Source organism: Taeniopygia guttata, chromosome 1A (genome assembly GCF_048771995.1).
Source record: "Taeniopygia guttata chromosome 1A, bTaeGut7.mat, whole genome shotgun sequence".
Classification (NCBI taxonomy): domain Eukaryota; kingdom Metazoa; phylum Chordata; class Aves; order Passeriformes; family Estrildidae; genus Taeniopygia; species Taeniopygia guttata.
In genome coordinates, this window is record NC_133025.1 from 63,526,794 (window position 1) to 63,546,105 (window position 19,312).

The following is a 19,312-nucleotide window of genomic DNA, read 5'->3' on the forward strand; positions in this document are numbered from 1 at the left end:
CCAGAATAATATAACAATTTTTTCCCCAAAAGATGGCAGCCATTTACCCAATAAATTAGCTCCTCTCAAGCTGTTAAAGCTATTAATCATTTATTTGAGGATGGTGGTTAATCCTTTTAGGGCACTCAGGCTCAAAACCCATTAGGCCACAAATTCAGAGCCTTTTGTCTGGGCAACTCACATGAGGCCCTTGTGCTCTTTCCCTCCTCAGAGGAAGCAGTTTCATTCTCACCCCCTTCTGAAATGGTGGCTCTAATTTGACCCCTTGGTGCTTATTTCTCCTTCCTAAGCTCCTTGGTATTGGCCTGGCCCACCTGATCCACCTGCACATTTTTTGCACCACGCATATAACCCATCTTGCTGTGGAAATGGCATAAAAGGGAAAAACTGAGAAAAGAGGGAGGAAAAAGGCATGAGGCAGTCAGGCAGGTTACAGGCACGTTTTCTTTTTCTTTGGTGAACTTGTTGGGGCAGGGGGTGGTTGTTGCTTGGCTGTGCTTAAAATGTCTCTGTGAATGCTCAAGAGGGCTTGGCTTGGCTTGCAGCTTGCAGGCATCTGTGCTACTTGAGAAATGACAGATGCTTGTTTAAAGTGTCAAAAGCTGCTGCCTGAAGTGCAAGGAGGCATGCTGCAGAGCATGGCTCTGGTCAGTAAAACTCTTCCTTTGTTAAACTGAAAGGACCTCAAAGATTCCAGAACTCTTTTGATTACACAAAGCTGTATCTGCTGGTTGGTGTTTTAGCCAAGAGCTGTGTTACTGTGTAAATTCACAGCTCTGAAGGCTAGAAAGGACCTTTGGTTGATTTAATCTTACCTCCCATCCTGGTATGCTGCTTTCATTTTTTGAGCATATTTATTGATTGGTTGAAGTGTCATCCTGGAGTGCATCCAAGAGATGGAAAAAATCCCAGATAAATTAAATTAAACTATATTCTTGTAGTTGACATATGGTTTTCCTGCAATCAGAAGCCTTTATAGCTTGTGAAACCAGGATTACCCACATGAGTAAAGGGCTGAAAGGTCAGACCTTTCCCTGAGCCCACATGTGACAAGGGACAATGGCTGCCTGCCAGGATGATAATCTGTGCTTGCATTCCTGTGTGCACAGGCTGAGGAAAGTGGTGGGATGTAGAGGTGAGAACCACATTTACCAAGAGGAGGCAGAATCAGAATTTGCTGTGAAGAATGTCTGAAATCTGTCGATAATTACAGCGTGTTTGCTGCCTCACCTGGTCCAAAACACCTTTTGGGAACCTTTTGGGAATCCAGACAGGAATGTTGCTGTATAAAGCCTGGGAGGCTTCTATTATTTCACTGGGTACCCGTTTCTGTTTTCCAGAAAAAGGTGGAGGACCATCCCAACCGGAGTCCCTCCATTTGGTTGGCCATGTACAGCGCTTTCGGACGGCCAATCCTGCTCAGCAGCACCTTCCGCTACCTGGCCGACCTGCTGGGCTTTGCTGGGCCACTCTGCATTTCTGGCATTGTCCAGGGCTTCCAGAATACAACCAATAATACAAATGCCACAGAAAAGGTAACTTGACAATGTGGATTGAAAGGTTCTGGTAGTAGTTTTAGAGTCGCATCAGGTATTTAAGACAGCTGGCTGCATGCTTCGGTAGGTTTGTGGTCATCACTGTGTTATTTCATAGTTTCTCTTAAGCAAATTGAATATTTCTGTTGTGAGACACAGTCAAATTATAAACCTGAGCAATGAGAGACTTGGGTAGGAATGGAACACAGGCTGTGGAGGCTCCCCCCCCCCCAGCTCTTTAGCTGTCTGTCTTGATAGAGTTATCCCAGCAGTTCTGGGAAGAAGGAACAATTTTTTCTGTTCCTTTTCAACTGTGCCTGTTTGTTTCAGGCAGGACACACACTGGTGGTGCCTCAGTGATGCATCCAGCCTGGGAATTTTGCTTAATTCCTGTCCAATTCTCAGTTTATAATTCACTGACAGTTTCGAGTTCTCTCAAATCTGTTTTTTATACTGGGAAGCTGACAGTAGCCAGTCTCTGTTTTTGGCTGATTGTATTGATTGCTGCTGTGATGAACTGTGTTGGCACATACTGAGAAATTGAAAAGTATCCACTTGACTTAATGGTGTTCTTGGTACTGGAGAATCAAGAGATGCCAGATCAGTGCTCATTTCAAATTTCACCGAGACTGAACTTTCAGGGATCACATCTAAATGCAGAGCAAGCCTCTGTTATAGAACATTTTCTGTCACAAGAAAAAGAATTTATGAGTAACTAATGAAAAGATACAGGTAAAATTATTTTACTGACATCAGAGAAGAAGTTACAAAGACATTTTCCTGCATTTGTCTCGTGACAGAGAAACATCTCCATACAGTTTTTGGAGTGTTTTATCTCTAAATAAGCAGATAGGTGTGTAACAGAATAGCATTTTCCTCTCCAGATAAAGTATTTGACTCTCATCACTATCCACATATCTTTTTCTTGGCTGCTCACTCATGACATTCATTTTCTTGACTGATGGTCTCAATTTGGCTTGAGGCTTTCACTGCACTGAAGGAGAGTTTAATTGTACAGCTTATCAAACAAAGCTTTTTATCATCCTTGAACCTGCACATACAAGATTTGAGCCACAGAGTTACAAGGCAAAGTGCATACTTTTGTGCCTTCAAAAATGTTGGGGTTTTTTTGCATGGTGAACAAACAAAGTATTTAAGCTTGAAAATAATTTATGGATCTCAGCTTTAGGAATTTGTACCTTGTCTGCTTCCTTCATCTTTTGTCCTCTTCAGTGTAGTGGCTTCAGTTGTGGCTTTTTGAAGTTTTAATGAGCATTGGCTAAATGGAAGACTGGAATCATTGGAGATCCTGAAAGCACTTGGCTTGGTGACAGTCACGATTTCTCTTGGATACCTTTCAGAATGCATGTGCCTTTAATTTATGGATTTTGATAAACTTTCACTTGGTTGTTCTTGCTATTAAACAGTGCTCCTTTAAATTCTCTCTAGTTCGATTAATGTGGATACATTTAATTTTATGCTTATTCTGCCTTAATTCCTGAGAACTCTATATACATTGAAAAAAAGCCATCTACAAATGTTATTTTCTTAATGATATCCCCACTAGAAAACCAGGGGATGTTAGATGCAGCAGAATATTAAGAGGGAAGTTTTCAAATATATTTATCACACCATTAATGCATTTAAGCAACTCTTTTTTCAAGGAGACTTGGGCAAATTGCTTTCTTTCTTATATTGCCCATAGCTTTCATCTCAGAATCATGCTGGATATTTCAGGAGAACAGGCTTTTTCCTTCTCTTTTTTTTTTTTTTTTTTTTTTTTTTTTTTTTTTTTTTTTTTTTTTCCCTGTAAGAATTCCAGTACATCCTGCTTCCAGCTGGGTCGGAAATACCACAGGAACAGTCTTCCTTGGAGTATTTTGGTACATTTGTTTCCTTTTCTGCCTGAAACAGAGCAGAACAGTGAACACAAAAAACTAGACAATGAAAACAAAGGGCTTTAAACACGATTTTTTTTCTCTTCCATATTGAGGCATTTAAATCTCATTTTGTGTGGAATACTGGCATGTATAATCTAATGTTATTCTGAATTTATGGCTATCATAGACTGTACTTGTGGAAGGAATTGTTTCCATAGTATGCAAATGCAACGTAAATAACTAATCCCATATAATAAAAAATATTTCCTTGCAGCTTTTCTGTGGGGCAGGTGGAATAAGCTTTATTTTCATACTGAGCAGCATTTCTATCCTACAAATCACCACAATTTGATGGGGAAACTAAAAACAAGGCAGACACAGTGATCTTATTGTTCCTTTCCTGCTAAAATGAAATAATTTTAGAACTGCTAAAACGTCTCAATCCTCAGTCTTTGGAACAGGAGCAGAGTTTTAAATTTGTATCCAAATGATTTTGATATAGAGTTCAGTGAGAAATCTGATTTCTATAACTTTCCTATGATACCAGCAATGTGTTTTATTCTAATGCAATGATTACATTTGCTTGTTTCCAGCTTCTCAGGAATATACAATCCCTCCTATGGCACTTGCATAATTTTTTTCTTTCTTTTCAGGTGAAGGATCCATCAAACTCCTACCTTTCATCGGAGGAATTCCTCAGGAATGTTTATGTCTTGGCAGTCCTTCTCTTCCTGGCTCTTATCCTGCAGAGGACATTCCTGCAGGCCTCCTACTATGTGACTACAGAGACTGGCATCAACCTCCGGGGTGCCTTACTGGTGAGCAAAGATATGCCAGGAGATTCACTAATAACAGCTCCAGCTTCATCCTTTCCTTTGTTTTGCCCTTCATCTGAAGACTGAGCTTGAAATTATGGTTTCAGAGAAGATATGTGCTGTATTTCTATACAGAAAACTGGACAAAAGAGTGCTGGCAAACTGCTGGCACCAATTCCTTTTGCTAAAAACTAATCCCATCATTCTAACCTGTTGGAAGTTTAACACCCATAAAAAAACCCATGCATATGAAAACACATCTTTGCAGACAATGAGAGATAGATGAAGATCAGCAGTGCCATTTTGGCTCTGAATCTGCTTTGTGAGTTTGCTTGTGAGTTTGTTTCTGCTGACTGTGGATAGAGCCATCTGCAGAGTGTCCTTGTTTTATGGGAACGCTGTGCATGCGTCGGGAGTGGTGACTCTGGATATTTATGCCCTTTAGCACAGAGCCCTGTGGGATGGGATGGGAGTGATTCATCTGCAGGGCTGTGTCTGTAACCCCAGCATCCCTTAACCCTCTGTGAGAGCCTTATTTATGGACTGGAGCCAGCACGGCCCAGCACGTGGTGGGGGGTGTTGCAGGGCTCTGCACAGACCAAACTCCTTAAGCTGCAGTAGCAATCCAGAAGCAGGAACTGATGTTTTGCCAGATGTAACTAACCATGGGAATATCATCTCGGCATGGAAGCTTCTTTTTTTTTTTTTTTTTTGTATTTGCTCTGATTAATGGAGCTGCTTCAAACATTTTCTGCCTTCTCCCAGGATAGTTGGTACAGACTTGGGGATGAAAGAGCTCCTGGTTATTTCCTTTTTCTGACTCCTTATTGTGACTCCCACTTAGCAAAATTGGGACTCTCAGGAGCATATGCAGCTGATCTAATTCACCAGGAATTTCTGATTAAATCTATAGGATATACTTTATTCATTAAGAAAATAGGTCAAAAAGGACAAATTATTTTTAAAACTTCCTTGGAGCTGCAGCATTTGTTGTTTGGTCGTAACTGCAAATTGGGCTCACAATATTTGTCTTTAAAATTCAGTAGATGTAAGCCCTGATTAATTTTAAACCTTGTTTAACTCCTACAAATTTTATGGAAGGGAATGGCCAGGTAATGGAGAGGAACCCAAAGGAATACATACCCACTCTGATCAAACTTCACAGCATGAATTTACCCGTCTTATCAGAAAAAAGAATCTCTTTGACGGACAGTGTCACAGAAAAGCAGGCTCACCAAATGCTTGTTAAAAAAGTTCTATGGCCAATTTCCTAAATTTTGATATTTTGTTGTCATTTTTTGTTCTATTTTAGGTCTGCGTTAAGCAACAAACATTTTAAGAGGAATTGGAGTTTTTTAAAGTCAGTTCTCTCTCTTGTGCTTTCTCTCACTCTGTCTCCATCTCTCTCTGTCTCAGGTGAGAGACTGGGAGAAGGGCTGTCCTAGGTAAAAGCTGATGATGCAGTTTGAAACATCCCACTGCTGCTGTTCTTTTATAATTACATCATTTTACTAACTTCCTTTTTCCCTCCTTTCTTACAGGCAATGATATATAATAAGATCCTGAGGCTTTCTACATCCAACTTGTCCATGGGAGAGATGACACTGGGACAAATCAATAACTTGGTTGCCATAGAAACCAACCAATTAATGTGGTTCTTGTTCCTGTGCCCCAATCTGTGGGCAATGCCTGTTCAGGTAGTGCATCCAAGTAAGGGCCAGATTTCAGAGATCTTCCAGCCTGGCTGAGGAGAGTGCAGCTCTGGGACACTGCTACAAAATCCAGAGGGGATCTTGCACTTCCCACTAAGATTAGCAAGCAGAAAGATGCCCCAAGGGCTAGAAAGGTGTTTTTCCAAGGGCCAGTGAAGAGAGAGGGGTTTTTTAGCAGGATTTCCATGTTTGTGACATGAGGACCTGCGATCCTTTTCCTGCTCATATTTCTTCCACTGGTGACAGAAATCCATTGCTTTTATTTTGCCAGCTAGCATCAGCCTGCTTTTATTTTGCCAGCTAGCATCCATTGCTTCTGCAGTGCCCACTTGTAACAGGGTTTTGTGGCAGGACCAACAGCAATTGAAGCCTGCTCTGCGACTGACATGAGCACTGACAATGCTCAGAGGAGCTCTCATCTAAGCAAACTGAATCACTGAACACATCTGCTTCTTAACAAGCCTGGGAAATAAATGGAGGCAGATCTGCAGGAAGGAAAGGTTGAGATTATTTAGCTTGAAAGAAATCTTAAAAAATGCCAATGACTTAACGACCTGAGACATGCTGATTTTCCATGAAGCTTAGACTCCTGTTGCCTCTTCACAATTTTAGCTCAGGGTGTTTTTGGCATGGTCCTTACTTGTCAGTGATCCCATTGACATTAAAGAATTTTTAAAAGGGGTAGAACCAACTCTTATAGTAGATCTGTTTTGCTGAATTTCCTGAAACTGTGTCAGTAATCTCTTTTATTAGTCAGTAATTGCTACTATTAATGGGTTGGGTAGGGTTTAGAGTGTCATGAAATAGTTTATGACAAAAAGGCAAAAAAGGCTACATGGAAACGGAAATTAGAAATAATATATATGGCTTCATTTCACTGTTTCACATCCTCTGAAGTGGATGGAAGTGTTGCTATCAATACTTTGAAAATTATTTAAATGAACAGGTGATCTGATTACTGTGGCTACGTATGGTAATTTGCAGTACAGGAGCCTGAAAAGCTAAATATTGCTTTAAAGACATTAAACATTGATTCTTACTTCTGATGTTGTATAATAAGAAGGGAGATTTAAAGACAGACTTGTTTAAGAGGTAAAAGTATGAGATATGCAACTAATTCTGTATGCTCTCTTATCACTGAGGACATCACTCTAGCACAAAGTGGAGCTTTTAATAGAAATATTTATATAGCAGAGCTTGAATTAACTTGGGAACCAGAATCACAGCAGTCACACCACAGCCACTCCCAGGTAACCTTCTGTGGGAAGTGTTCCCAAACCCTTTGGAGGGCTAAGGCAGCATTTTCCTCCAGAGCTGCATGGTATTGATGCCCAAGCTCAGTTTGTGGCAGTCCCAGCACATCTGCTTCGTGCTTCAGTGCCTGTCTGCCATGTCCCTCTGCCTGCAGTTGCACAAGGACAGTACAACACAGTGCAACTGTGATCTATGACAGCCCTAAGACCTCTGAATGCTTCCAGAGTGAGGTAAGGAGCTCCAGTGTAAACAGGACTTGAGGCCAGGAGCTCTGTAAAATGCCTCGGGGCAAGCACCATTATTTTAGTGCTCCTTTAGTTTTGTGGAAACCCAGTCTGGAATTAGAACTACCAGGCACTAACACAAACTATTTAGTTAATGTCAAAAAGAAAGGCTTCTGGGTTTATTTCCCACACTTTCCAAACGTGACCTCCTGGAGTAGGAGCTCAGTTGATTTCTATGAACCATTTAAGTGTTTATTAGAAGAACAAACATTTTTCTCTTGGTGTCATTCTGGCATATTGAAATCTACTTTTTTTTTTTTTTTTCCCTGTGTTGCTTTTCTCTTCACAGATAATAATGGGTGTGATCCTCCTCTATAACCTGCTAGGAGTGAGTGCCTTGGTTGGGGCTGCTGTCATCGTGCTCTTAGCTCCCATCCAGTACTTCATAGCCACCAAGCTGGCTGAGGCACAGAAAAGCACTCTTGTAAGTGAGTTATTTCAGTGACATTTGTGATCCAGAAATGAGAACAGGGTTTCTGGGTTCTGTTCTTCTAGTTAGTGAAATCCACTGTGTACATTTGGGCAGGCCATCCCTCAGCTGCACTGTCCCTCCCTGTCTGTTTTTCTGTGTCTCAGGGTCTTTTCCTTCCTCACAATTTGTCAGAAGAGAATCTCAAAAAAGTATGTGGGCCTTGACCTTCCTTCTCTATAAATGGTATTTTTAATCCAACTAGCACAATTTTGTCTGACTTCCACTCCATGAAAGGGTGTTATTCCCACATGCAGATGTTGTATTTCATGGGATGTCAGCAAACAGTGCAAATGACTGATAAATTATAGCAGGAAAGTATTAAAGAATGTGCACAACCTCCTTCTGCAAAGTCTAGAGACGTTTTACTCTCAGCCCAAGCTTCGGTATTTTCTAAAAATCAGTTGGCACTGCTGGATTATTATATATTCATATCTAATTTTTTCAGTGCTGTATTTTTCTGCCTCACTTAGTTCACCAATTAGAAATGTTTTCTGCTCCTTTGTCTAATTTTTAACTTTATTGCTGTGAACATTGAACTTTTTAAATAAGCCTTTGATGTTTAAGTTGCCAAATATTTAGAGATCCCTTTTATCTTAATATTCAAGTAACCCAATTACTGATGCATGGGTCTAATTGCCAGCACACTTCAGTCCTGTTGAGCTGTGCCACTTTTTATAACCAGTACAAATTGTGCAGAGGACTTTTCTTTGCATAATTTTGGAAATAATCTCAAGCGTTCCTGTATTCTATTCTGACTTCCTCTGACTTGGATTATGCTTTTACCAAAACTCATGATTTTACCAGAACTTATAATTACTGTTTTCTGATTAGGGGAAATTAATTATCAATTAAATACATTGATAATTATCTCACTTATTTCCACAACTAGATCCCAGAATAATTATTGCATCAGCAAATACACCGATTTAGATTTCTGTCTATTGTTATGGACACCATTGACCTGCTAACCCACCTCCCTGAGTTTCACCCTCTCTTTGAAGGGTTGAGATGTTTTGAGTTATTTTTCATTGCAGAAAAGGGTCAATTAATTTTCCCCTAATGGTTGTAAATACTTTAGCACCAAAAAAAGGAAATTTTATATTCTTTTTCTCAGTATGACACCTGTACAAAATCACAAATGAATAAAATTATTTTAAAAATGAATTTAACAAGAGAAGTGAGGAGAAAAGAGGGTTGTCATTAAGACTAAAAATGGTTATCAATTTTTTCCCCCTGGTTTTCTCTTTAAATGAAGGACTATTCTACTGAGAGATTAAAGAAAACCAATGAGATACTCAAAGGCATTAAGCTATTAAAGCTGTATGCCTGGGAGCACATATTTTGTACAAGTGTAGAAGAAACCAGAATGAAAGAGCTCACCAGTCTCAAAACCTTTGCACTTCATACATCTCTTTCCAGTAAGTAACTGTGTTTTTAGTGCTTGGAAAAGTATCCTGTTTTTCATGTCAATATTCCTCCCAACTTCAACTAAAGAGAGATACAGCTGTGCCTGTGACACTTCTGTCTGTGTGTAACATCATTAAAATAAAAAAACATGATAAATACATAACACAGAATTTCAAAAGGATATAATACATATTATTGGGGGTTTTTTTGCTTGTTTTTTTTTTTTGGTTTTTTTTTTCAGTAAGTTTTCTGTTACCTTTATTGTGACATTACAGTTAGGAGTTGCTTTATAGTAAGGAGGCTCCAGATGATATTGGCAGCTCTGACTGCAGCAAAGATAAATTATGTTTTCTGTATATAAATTGTGTTTTCTGCAATGTTGAAGGGTTGAGTAATGTTTTAGTTGTGTTTCATATTAATTGTGCACATAATGATTTTAATCCTAGCTTAGTAGAGCAGACAAATGAGAGAATTCCATATCTTATTTGTTTGGTGTGTTTAAAATCTCTGACTATCAGGGAAGGAAGCTTCTTCCTGCAGACTAATTTTCCTTTAGGAGTTTTAATTACTTGAATTGGAAACAATGGGATTATTTTTGTGTCAAACGGGATTATTTAGTGTCAAACAGTTACTGTAATAGTGGTTTTTATTATTTCCTGTAATCTGATTCATATTTTATTTCTCTTTTCCAGTTTTTATGAATGCAGCCATACCAATAGCAGCTGTTCTTGCAGTAAGATATGGGGCTTTTTTTCAGTTTTCTTTATAAAAAAGGGAGAGGAAAGTGGGGGGAGGAGATGTAAGAAGGAAGCAAGGACACCATTGTTATTTTTCATAAAACCAGCAGATTAATTAAAGTGCCCCTGCTAACTGTAGGAGAGCATGACACTGGAAGTTTTCATTCCCAGAAGGTGGATTGGTAAAACCAAAGATAAAAATAATTTTTTACTATGAGAAAGAAAAATCATTACATCATGAATTTTTTACAGAAAGGGAGAAAGATCATTGCAACTTGAAAGAAGACCTATTATGAAAAGCTCTTTTTGAAAGGGGTTTTGAGTGGTTTTTCTTTTTTCTTGTTCTTTAGCAGCAAAATTCATTCCTGTTTCAAAATGCGTTATGAGTCACCATTAAAATTTTCAAGAAAGTATACTCTGCAGTTTAAAGAGGAATAAATTTTGCTTGTCCTCTAGCCAGGTTTAAGTCTCTGCCTCATGCACTAGAGGAACTGTGCCATGCTGGCTAGTAAGGAGCTTTCATAGACCAGATTTTGAGGTCAGAGTATGATGAGAGTGTGTACAAAAATTGGAACATTTATGACCAGAATTCTGCATCTGTGAAAAAAAACTCCTAAGATTTGCTAGATTCTTACTGGTTTTTTTTTTTTCTGGGATGTGTGTTTCCTGTAAGTCCTCAAGTCAATTACAAAACTGTAATTAAATGCTAGATTTTACAATGAAAACTTTTTCACTCTTCAATGTGTAAACCTCTTGAAATCACTGGTAAGATTTTAAAATCTATTTTGCTTTAACAAAACACACCTTTCTCTTCAGTTTATCCTGATTCCCAGTGAACTTAGATAGTTATTAGCCTTAGGTGAGCAAAATATTTTGCTTGCTTTCTTTGTCCATCTTGTTCAAGAGTCCTTGTCCTGACATGCTCTTTCCCTGATGTGACAGACATTTGTGACTTATGCATACACCAATGACAAGCCACTGCAGCCTGCCCAGGCATTTGCATCCCTGTCACTGTTCCACATCCTGGTTACACCTCTGTTTCTGCTCTCCACTGTGGTTCGTTTTGCAGTAAAGGCCATCGTGAGGTAAGTGGTTCTTCTCCTTCCTCCACTCCTGAACACTCATGTTCAGCACCAGAAAAGGTTTCTACCTGCTCATGTGGAAGAGTGTTATGAGGCGAGACTCTGATGCTAAAGATGTGACCCTCATTGCATGGCACAGAGACAAAGAAACACAGCACAGGAAGGACAGGGAGCTGCTGGAGCCAGGCCAGAGCAGGGACACCAAGGGGAGCAGAGGGATGGAGCAGCTCTGCTGGGAGGAAAGGCTGAGGGAATTGGGAGTGTTCAGCCTGGAGAGGAGAAGGCTTTGGGGTAACCTCATTGTGGCCTTGCAGTGCCTGAAGGGAACCCACAGGGAAGGTGGAGAGAGACTCTTGACAAGGGCCTGCAGTGACAGGACAAGGGGGAATGGCTTCACACTGACAGAGAGTGGGTTTAGATTGGATATGAGGAATAAATTGTTCCCTGTGACGGTGGTGAGGCCCTGGCACAGATTGCCCAGAGAAGCTTTGGCTGCCCCAGTCCTGGAAGTGTTCCAGACCAGGTGGAACATGGCTTTGAGCAACCTGGGCTAGTGGAAAGCGTCCCTGCACATGTCAGGGAGGTTAGAACGAGATGGTCTTTAAGATTCCTTCTAACCTAGACCATTCTGTGATTCTATGATTCCTAATGTTTCATTATTTTTACAATTTCACTAACTTTAGCAGTTGGCATTCAGAGCTGCACTGTCCTTCCTTGGGAGATGCTTCTCCTCTCACACTCTGGCCACCCACCACCACTCTTCCCTAGCATGCTCTGGGCTCTTGTCAGCACTGAGCGGGTGAGAGAGCCTGGTGTGAAGCTCTCTCTCAGCTCCTTGTTGAAGCAAGGAAGAGTAACTGGCTTAACTCTACCTTCACATAAAGCACATTGGGCTATAAGTGATAGTTTGATGATATCCTGCATCCTGTTCCAGGTATTTATTTCCATAAAACAGCCCAACAGAGCAGCTTTCTTCATGCTGGGCTATAGGGCACTTAATCTTGAAGGAGCAGATTGGTAAAAGATTAATTTCAGGCTTTTGGGTGTTGTGTCTATGGCTTGTATGGACAGCCATAGTGTGGTTATGCAGACCTACACACCTCCAAGATGTCCCAAGATGTGCAAAGTGACACCTGGCTGGCAGTAGAGTGTCAGATGCCAAGTACTAACAGGATGTCAAGACAGAACTAACCTTCCCACCCAGAAACATCGTTCCTTCGTGCCAAGGCTGAGGCACATTGGCAAGATATGACATTGCTGCTGTCACTGCCTGGTTTTGGTGGGTAATGGTAATACCAAACAGCAGTCAAGAGGACTTCAGGCTCCACAGCTGTCATTTGCCAGTGCCACACTGACTTTAAAAACAAAAAAAAAAATTTTACAGAGTTTATTTTTATCAAAGCAGGAGCAAGGCCACATGAGATGTTTTCCCTAGATTGAAAATTATTTCTGAGTAGTGGAAAATCTCCAGGCTCCTCTATAAATCATCCAAGCCTCTACATCTCTGTACTATGTTTAGCATAGCCCTAATATCAAAATGGTGTATACATTTTCCTTAACACTGCTGGCTACCCCTCAGGGCACTATTTAAAGACCGGATTTGCCAAAACAAACTGCATCCTTTGTCAGACTCATTTCCTAACATCTTTCTCCCATGAACATCATATCCCCCAAGTGAAGGATGAAGAATGTGTGTTTGGCCACTCCATGGCTCTATCCACATTCAAATATATACACGAGTATGTGCTTATTATTTTTGTGATTAAGAGCTCATACTTTGATCAGAATCTCAATTTTCTGTTTAAGAGTAGTTCTAGTGCTACTAAAACTAATTTGTGTACCTCATTCAAATGCAAAATAAGGGTTGATGCCATTTTAGGTGCATGATCAAAACAAGGTCTTGTATCTTGTACAAGGAAATAAAGTCTTGCTTAGCCCCTTATTAAGACTGAAATTCTGATATGGAAACATATCAGAATTTATGGGGCACATAAATTTTCTGTTCAAGAGAAGAGACAGGAACAGGCATGCTGGCAGGAGGAAATAGTGACAATAGCAGTGCTTTCTTGCTAACCTGTCTCTCTGTGGTTTGAAGGTGCATTGATAATTTAATACAAAGTACACAGACTGGTTTTGAAATGGACTGCTTTCCCATTTGCAGATTAATGTTTAAATCACTGATCTGAAGGCATATGTCCTTCTGCTTTCTCAGTCTCTGGCCCAATGCACCTTGATTTTAGTTTTTGCAAGGTAATAGCTTTACCATGACTGGTGTGTGATTTTGTTCATCCCTTCCCTGGAATGATAAATACTCAGATGCTTATGGTGCTCTGAAAAGAAGGGGGACAGAAAGAGGATTAAATCTTCCTGTGATGAAGAATGAATTGAACTTGTGTGCTGTAGTTCCCAGTGGAGAATTTTAAGAGCTAAACAAAGAGTTGCTGTGTGTCTCCAAGGCTGGCCATGGCTGTGCTGAGGTGTGCAGTACCTAGCCATGTGCACATGCTGTGCATAGAACCACGGAATCCCAGAATATACTGAGATGGAAGGGACACATCAGGATCATTGAGTCCAGCTCCTGACCCTGTACAGGACACCCCAGGAATCCCACCCTGTGCCTTAGAGCATTATTCAAATGCTCCCTGAACTCGGTCAGCTGTGACCAGTTTCCTGGGGAGCCTGGTCCAGTGCCTGACCACCCTCTGGGTGAAGAACTTTTTTCCAACCTAAACCTCCCTGACACAGCTTCGTGCTGTTTCCTTGAGTCCTGTCACTGGTCACCGAGAACAGAGATCTGTAGTTGCCCCTTCACTTCCCCTCACAAAGAAGCTGCAGAACTTTCCCCTTCTCTTCCCTTGGTGAGGAAACTGCAGAACCACTGTGAGGTCTCTTCTCAGTCTCCTCTTCTCCAGGCTGAACAATCCAGGTGACCTCAACTGTTCCTCATATTGGTTTGCCCTCCAGACCCTTCACCATCCTCATGACCTCCTTTGGACAGTCTCTAACAGTTTTAATATCTTTTTCTATATGATGCAAAAGCTGTGTCAGGATGCACTCACTGTGGCAAGCACATTTCTCTCCCTCTCAGGATTTTTCATAGAGGTGCACAGAGAGAAATGAAAGAGAAAACAATTTCTACTTCTGCTCCTTGTTTTTCCCATGTGGAATGTGTTTGGAGAATTGTTTACCTGGAGTGAGTGCTTGGTTGGATTCAGGTGAGGATTGTTTGAGCCTGATGGCCAATCCAACCCACCTGTGGCTGGACTCTCGAGAGATCACAAGCTGTGTTAGAGATGGAGTTAGAGAAAGCAGTCTCTTCCTTTTTATATTGTATATTGATGTATTTTAGCATAGTTATAATAAAGAAATCATTCAGCCTTCTGAATTGAGTCAGACATCATCATTTGTTCTCATTGGGTTTGACTGCATTTACAATACACCCACTGCCTTGGCATTTCCAGAGGATGGAGGTGGGTGAATGACTTATTTCTGCACCCTGCCTGCAATGGCCTGAGAAAGGCACAGAAGAGATAAGCCTGCCAAGAGGGAAACCATTCCCACAGAGCTCCCTTGGCACCCCATGACTTGCTCTGCTCTTCATTCCCAGCTACCAGTACAATGCTTAACTATTTTCATCTGTCCTTCTTCCACACCCATAAATCTTCATTTGCCATCAGGGTGGCAGATGAAAGTATCCCATGAACTTCTTTTGGAACATTTCTGATAAATCCTGCTGGCGTGACTGCACAAAAAATGAAATGTATTTGTGGAAACCTGGGTTTATGTAACTCACTGTCCTCTGTTTTCTTTCAAGTGTACAGAAGCTGAATGAGTTTCTCCTGAGTGATGAGATTGGAGATGACAGCTGGAGAGGAGGAGACAGCTCTGTTCCTTATGAATCCTGTAAGAAGCACACAGGACTTGTAAGTTCTGCTTTATGACACTAAATTTCAAATCAGAGAGGCCATATAGCCCCATACAAGGCCAGTGGCCAAACTGCCAGAGCCTAGGAGCTTTGATTACTATGCTGGCCCTAATATTGACCAGTTTTGCCTCTTTTATGTCTTAATCTTCATGGTTTTGTGACATTAAGGGTCTCCAAACACACTTAAGCATTGCTGAAGTGTCAATGGTTAAAAAAAAAAAAAAAAGGCAACCTAAACCAACCATAATATGCCAACATATTTAAATATGACTAAAATTCAACCTTCTTCATTTTTATAGAAGGCCCAGGTGGATATCTTATGGTTATGGGGTTTGTGCTGTATATTGCCTGTACAATTCATCTTATACTGGGCATCCTTAGGGGGGAACAATTCCTGCTTTGGGAAATTCAGAATTAAAGGTAGAAAAAAAACAACACCAAACTTTGTGAAATAGGAATTAATTCCGAAATGCTGTTTCTGGAGTACTAAACATAGAGTTAATTTCGGTAAAATTTGAAGACAAAAAGCCACAATGAAGATGATTTGGGGAAAGGTTTTTTTTTTTATTTTGACATTTTTTTCTAAAGCTATATATTTCCACAGTTTAAACTGACTGTACAATTTGAAATGTGACTGAAACTTGAAGATAGAAACAGCAAGAAAGGATTAGCAGAAAATAAATTTTATTTTATTTTGCTAACCTGAAACAACACCTTTCTTGTTTTTCTGGGCTAACAATGACAATAAAAAAGCAAAAATTAGATTGTTTCAGTTTTTATTTTATTTGTCCTGTCCACCTTTTGATTAATCCTTCAGAGACTGTAGATGATGGGTAGAGGGTTTGAGAGGGATGGTAGAGATGAAATTTGGGATGGTTCTATATGGGAAGCAAAAAACCCCAATATTTTCTGTGCTTCAGCTAAGGGTGTTTAAAACATTTAAAATGTGTGCATGACAGTAGTCTATATGTTTTATCTATGTTTTCAATATGCATTTTCACATATTGAAAGGCACTGGCTGCTTCTCCTGACCTGGAATGGTGGTAGGGAAGGATTGTTTGCTTTACAGGGCACCAAATGCTGTCTTCTCATGAGGATTCCAACTTCTCTCCTGTTTTCACTTCTCTCTGTGTAGCACACCAAGGCCATCAACAGGAGGCAGCCCCTGAGGTATCAGCTGGAAAGCTACGAGCAGCCAGCAAGGAAGCAGACACGGCCCATGGAGATCGATGATGTGGCCATTAAGGTGGTTTGGAAAATGTTTTCCCTCATGAAAATAAAGGAGCAGGTCCTCCTGCAACAGCACCTGATGGTGCCCAGTTGCTGCTGTTATTTCAAATTTTCCATGGCATGAGCAAGCCCTTAAATAAGTTTTCACTTTAGCCAAATTTACTGTGAGAAGAGCAAGCTTCAGACCAGCTTTTACAGTTATTCCATGTCTTCTCATGAAACAAAGAGGCATCATGAATCTTTAGTCCAAATCTTTAGTCTCATATTTGACAGAATGAAAGTATTTGGTAAACAGAGCTCAGCTCAAGATCATCCCTTTCTTGCCTTACATACATTATGTACATTTGTGTATTTATCTTTTGTTATTCACATTTTTAAAATTTTTTTGGGGGTTTGGCAATATTTACCAATTTAGCTTGCTTTTTTCTCTGTTTGTACAACCATACCATGCTGTGTTCATTCATCAGATTTATTTTATAAAGTTATTTTAAATCTAAATTAATCATTCTAATTTTTCCCCTCCTGTGTTTAAATATCTGATTTGTGGTAATTGTTTTGTAGGTGACCAATGGATACTTTTCATGGGGAAGTGGTTTAGCTACACTGTCCAACATAAACATTAGGATCCCAACAGGTAGGATGAAAGCACACCTTAAGCATGAAATATATAATGTCAAATTGTTATTAATTCCTGAAAACTTCTTGATGTTTTGAAATGCTCAAAGGTACACATTTAGAATTTAAGAAAAAAATAGATGTTAAAAGTGTATACAAGGTCATGAGCTGTATTATTCATATTAATATCATTAGATATATTATGTGGCTTTTATATATCTATATAGTTTATATGGTCTTATAATTGCACAAACTAAGTCAGGAGTCAGAATAAACATGAAAAATGGTTGAAAAAATATCATTATGATTTTTAATAGAGAAATTGGAAAAAAAAAGGAAAGAAGGAGAACTCTCAAAGTTTGAGACTCATTCAAACCAAGGTTCCATCTAACTCAGTATGTTATTTTCAGCAACACTCATGTATTATACTTTTCCTGCTATTTATCCACATTACAGTCTTCCAGTTCACACTGTTTTTATTCAGAAGGTGGAATTTTTCTGTCAAGAGGTCCTTAATTATTTTATTTCTTAATGAATTCCTCTTTATCAAACTGAGTTCCTGTAATTCCCTGCATACTCAATGTCTTTGGCTAGGGATTCCACAGGTTTACAAAATGCTGGCTTATTTTTGAATACTTGCATAGCAAGTGTGAAAAGTAGCAACTATTATTTTCTATTATTATTAATAATAACAACCATTTTATTTCTTTTTTGTTGTTGTTGTTTTTGATAATGCTGTAGCATTTATAACACCATCTGCTGGCATTTCATGTTATTTAATAGTCTTATGCTTTATTTTGATCTCATATCACGGGCTTTGTTTTAAAGTAGAGTATTATTTTAGGTTGCTGTCACGTGGTAATTTAGTGATCCCCAAGCCTGTATGATTTGTTTCCATGTAGCTTTGCTCCAAGGAGTTTACAGTCTGAGGCCATGGGTTCACAGGCTGGGTGAGCCAGAGTTTGCCTCCTTCCTTTGGCTTCCAGCTGGAGAGAAGCTTAACTGGAAAATTTCCAGTACCTAAAGAGGGCCTACAAGAAAGATGGAGGGAGTCTCTTGACAAGGGCATGGAGTGACAGGACAAGGGGGAATGGCTTCACGCTGACAGAGACCAGGTTTAGATTGGGTATGAGGAAAGAATTTGTTCCCTGTGAGGGTGGTGAGGTCCTGGCACAGGCTGCCCAGAGGAGCTGTGGTTTCCCCATCCCTGGAAGTATCCAAGGCCAGGTTGGACAAGGCTCTGAGCAAGCTGGGCTAGTGGAAGGTGTCCCTGCCCATGGCAGGGGGGTGGAATGAGGTGATCTGTAAGGTCCTTTCCAACACAAACATTCTGTGAGGCTATGAAATGGACTGCCTAGCACAATTAGTGAGTTCAATCGGTTTATGGGAAGATCTGAGAAGCACCCTTGTCACTGCAGGGTAGGACTGGAGGTAGGAAAGTGTCTGTGTGTGGGGGAAAGGAGAAGTACAGCAAAGCACAGAAGAGTAATGGATCTTCTTTCAGTTTGTTAGATTGGCCCAAATTCATTTCCGTTCATTAATTAGATTGGTCCAAATTTTTGTGGAACTCCAAGCTGAATCATCACTCCCCACCATATATCATTTGACTCTAAATAATTTTCATAGAGTAACACAGTCCCATAAAACAAATGTTAACATAGGTGAGAGCAAAAGTCTCATTCCTTTAGAGATTAATGCTGAAATCCAATATTTCGGTAGATGAATACATGCAATATTGCCCATTTACGTAGTGGATGCTAAAGAAATTATTGAATCAGTTCAAGTGCTCTAGAGCTGAATCTAGCTGGGCCTTGTGAACTAGAGTATAACTGGTTTTTCGTTTGTTTTTTTTTTTTTTTTTTTTAAGTGTTTTGTTGTTTTTACTCTTGTCATAGGTCAGATGACAATGATTGTGGGCCAAGTTGGCTGTGGCAAGTCTTCACTTCTCCTTGCTATACTGGGAGAGATGCAGACCCTGGAGGGAAAAGTTCACTGGAGCAAGTATGTTTATATAGCCATTAATTGCTGTGTTCATTTAAGGAGGAGGCTGAGATTTGCTGCGAGAAATGCAAACTTCATGCCTCAGAACTGCATGTTGAGTGATTGCCATCACCCAGATCCTCTCTAGAATGCATCACCTGCAAACTCAGGAGGGATTTTTCACTGTTTTGTCATGTGCAGAGCAGCGTGCCCCAGGAAGGGAAAGAGGCTAGTCTGGTGATTAATATCTAATATATTGGCCTAGAAAATTACCTAGACAGAAAGCATAGGCTACTCCTTTTATCAAATAGGCCTCAGTACTCTCTATAATTGAAGGCAGCATTGTCATGTTGTTCCTGTACCCACTAGTGAAAGTGTGGATCT

The 19,312-nt window shown here is 40.1% G+C and overlaps 1 protein-coding gene across 17 annotated transcripts in view; it reads left to right on the forward strand.

Annotated features, from left to right (window-relative positions):
- Positions 1 to 19,312, forward strand: part of ABCC9 (ATP binding cassette subfamily C member 9) — a 74,190-nt gene that overhangs the window by 19,196 nt on the left and 35,682 nt on the right. For all 17 annotated transcript variants that reach the window (XM_072923718.1, XM_030263438.4, XM_030263443.4 and 14 more), the window contains 11 exons: positions 1,341 to 1,535; positions 4,069 to 4,233; positions 5,772 to 5,927; positions 7,770 to 7,904; positions 9,208 to 9,370; positions 10,052 to 10,092; positions 11,039 to 11,181; positions 14,993 to 15,101; positions 16,239 to 16,349; positions 16,895 to 16,967; positions 18,844 to 18,949. In XM_072923718.1, coding sequence (XP_072779819.1) covers positions 1,341 to 1,535; positions 4,069 to 4,233; positions 5,772 to 5,927; positions 7,770 to 7,904; positions 9,208 to 9,370; positions 10,052 to 10,092; positions 11,039 to 11,181; positions 14,993 to 15,101; positions 16,239 to 16,349; positions 16,895 to 16,967; positions 18,844 to 18,949 — 1,397 coding nt within the window. The remainder of the gene's footprint in view (positions 1 to 1,340; positions 1,536 to 4,068; positions 4,234 to 5,771; positions 5,928 to 7,769; positions 7,905 to 9,207; positions 9,371 to 10,051; positions 10,093 to 11,038; positions 11,182 to 14,992; positions 15,102 to 16,238; positions 16,350 to 16,894; positions 16,968 to 18,843; positions 18,950 to 19,312) is intronic.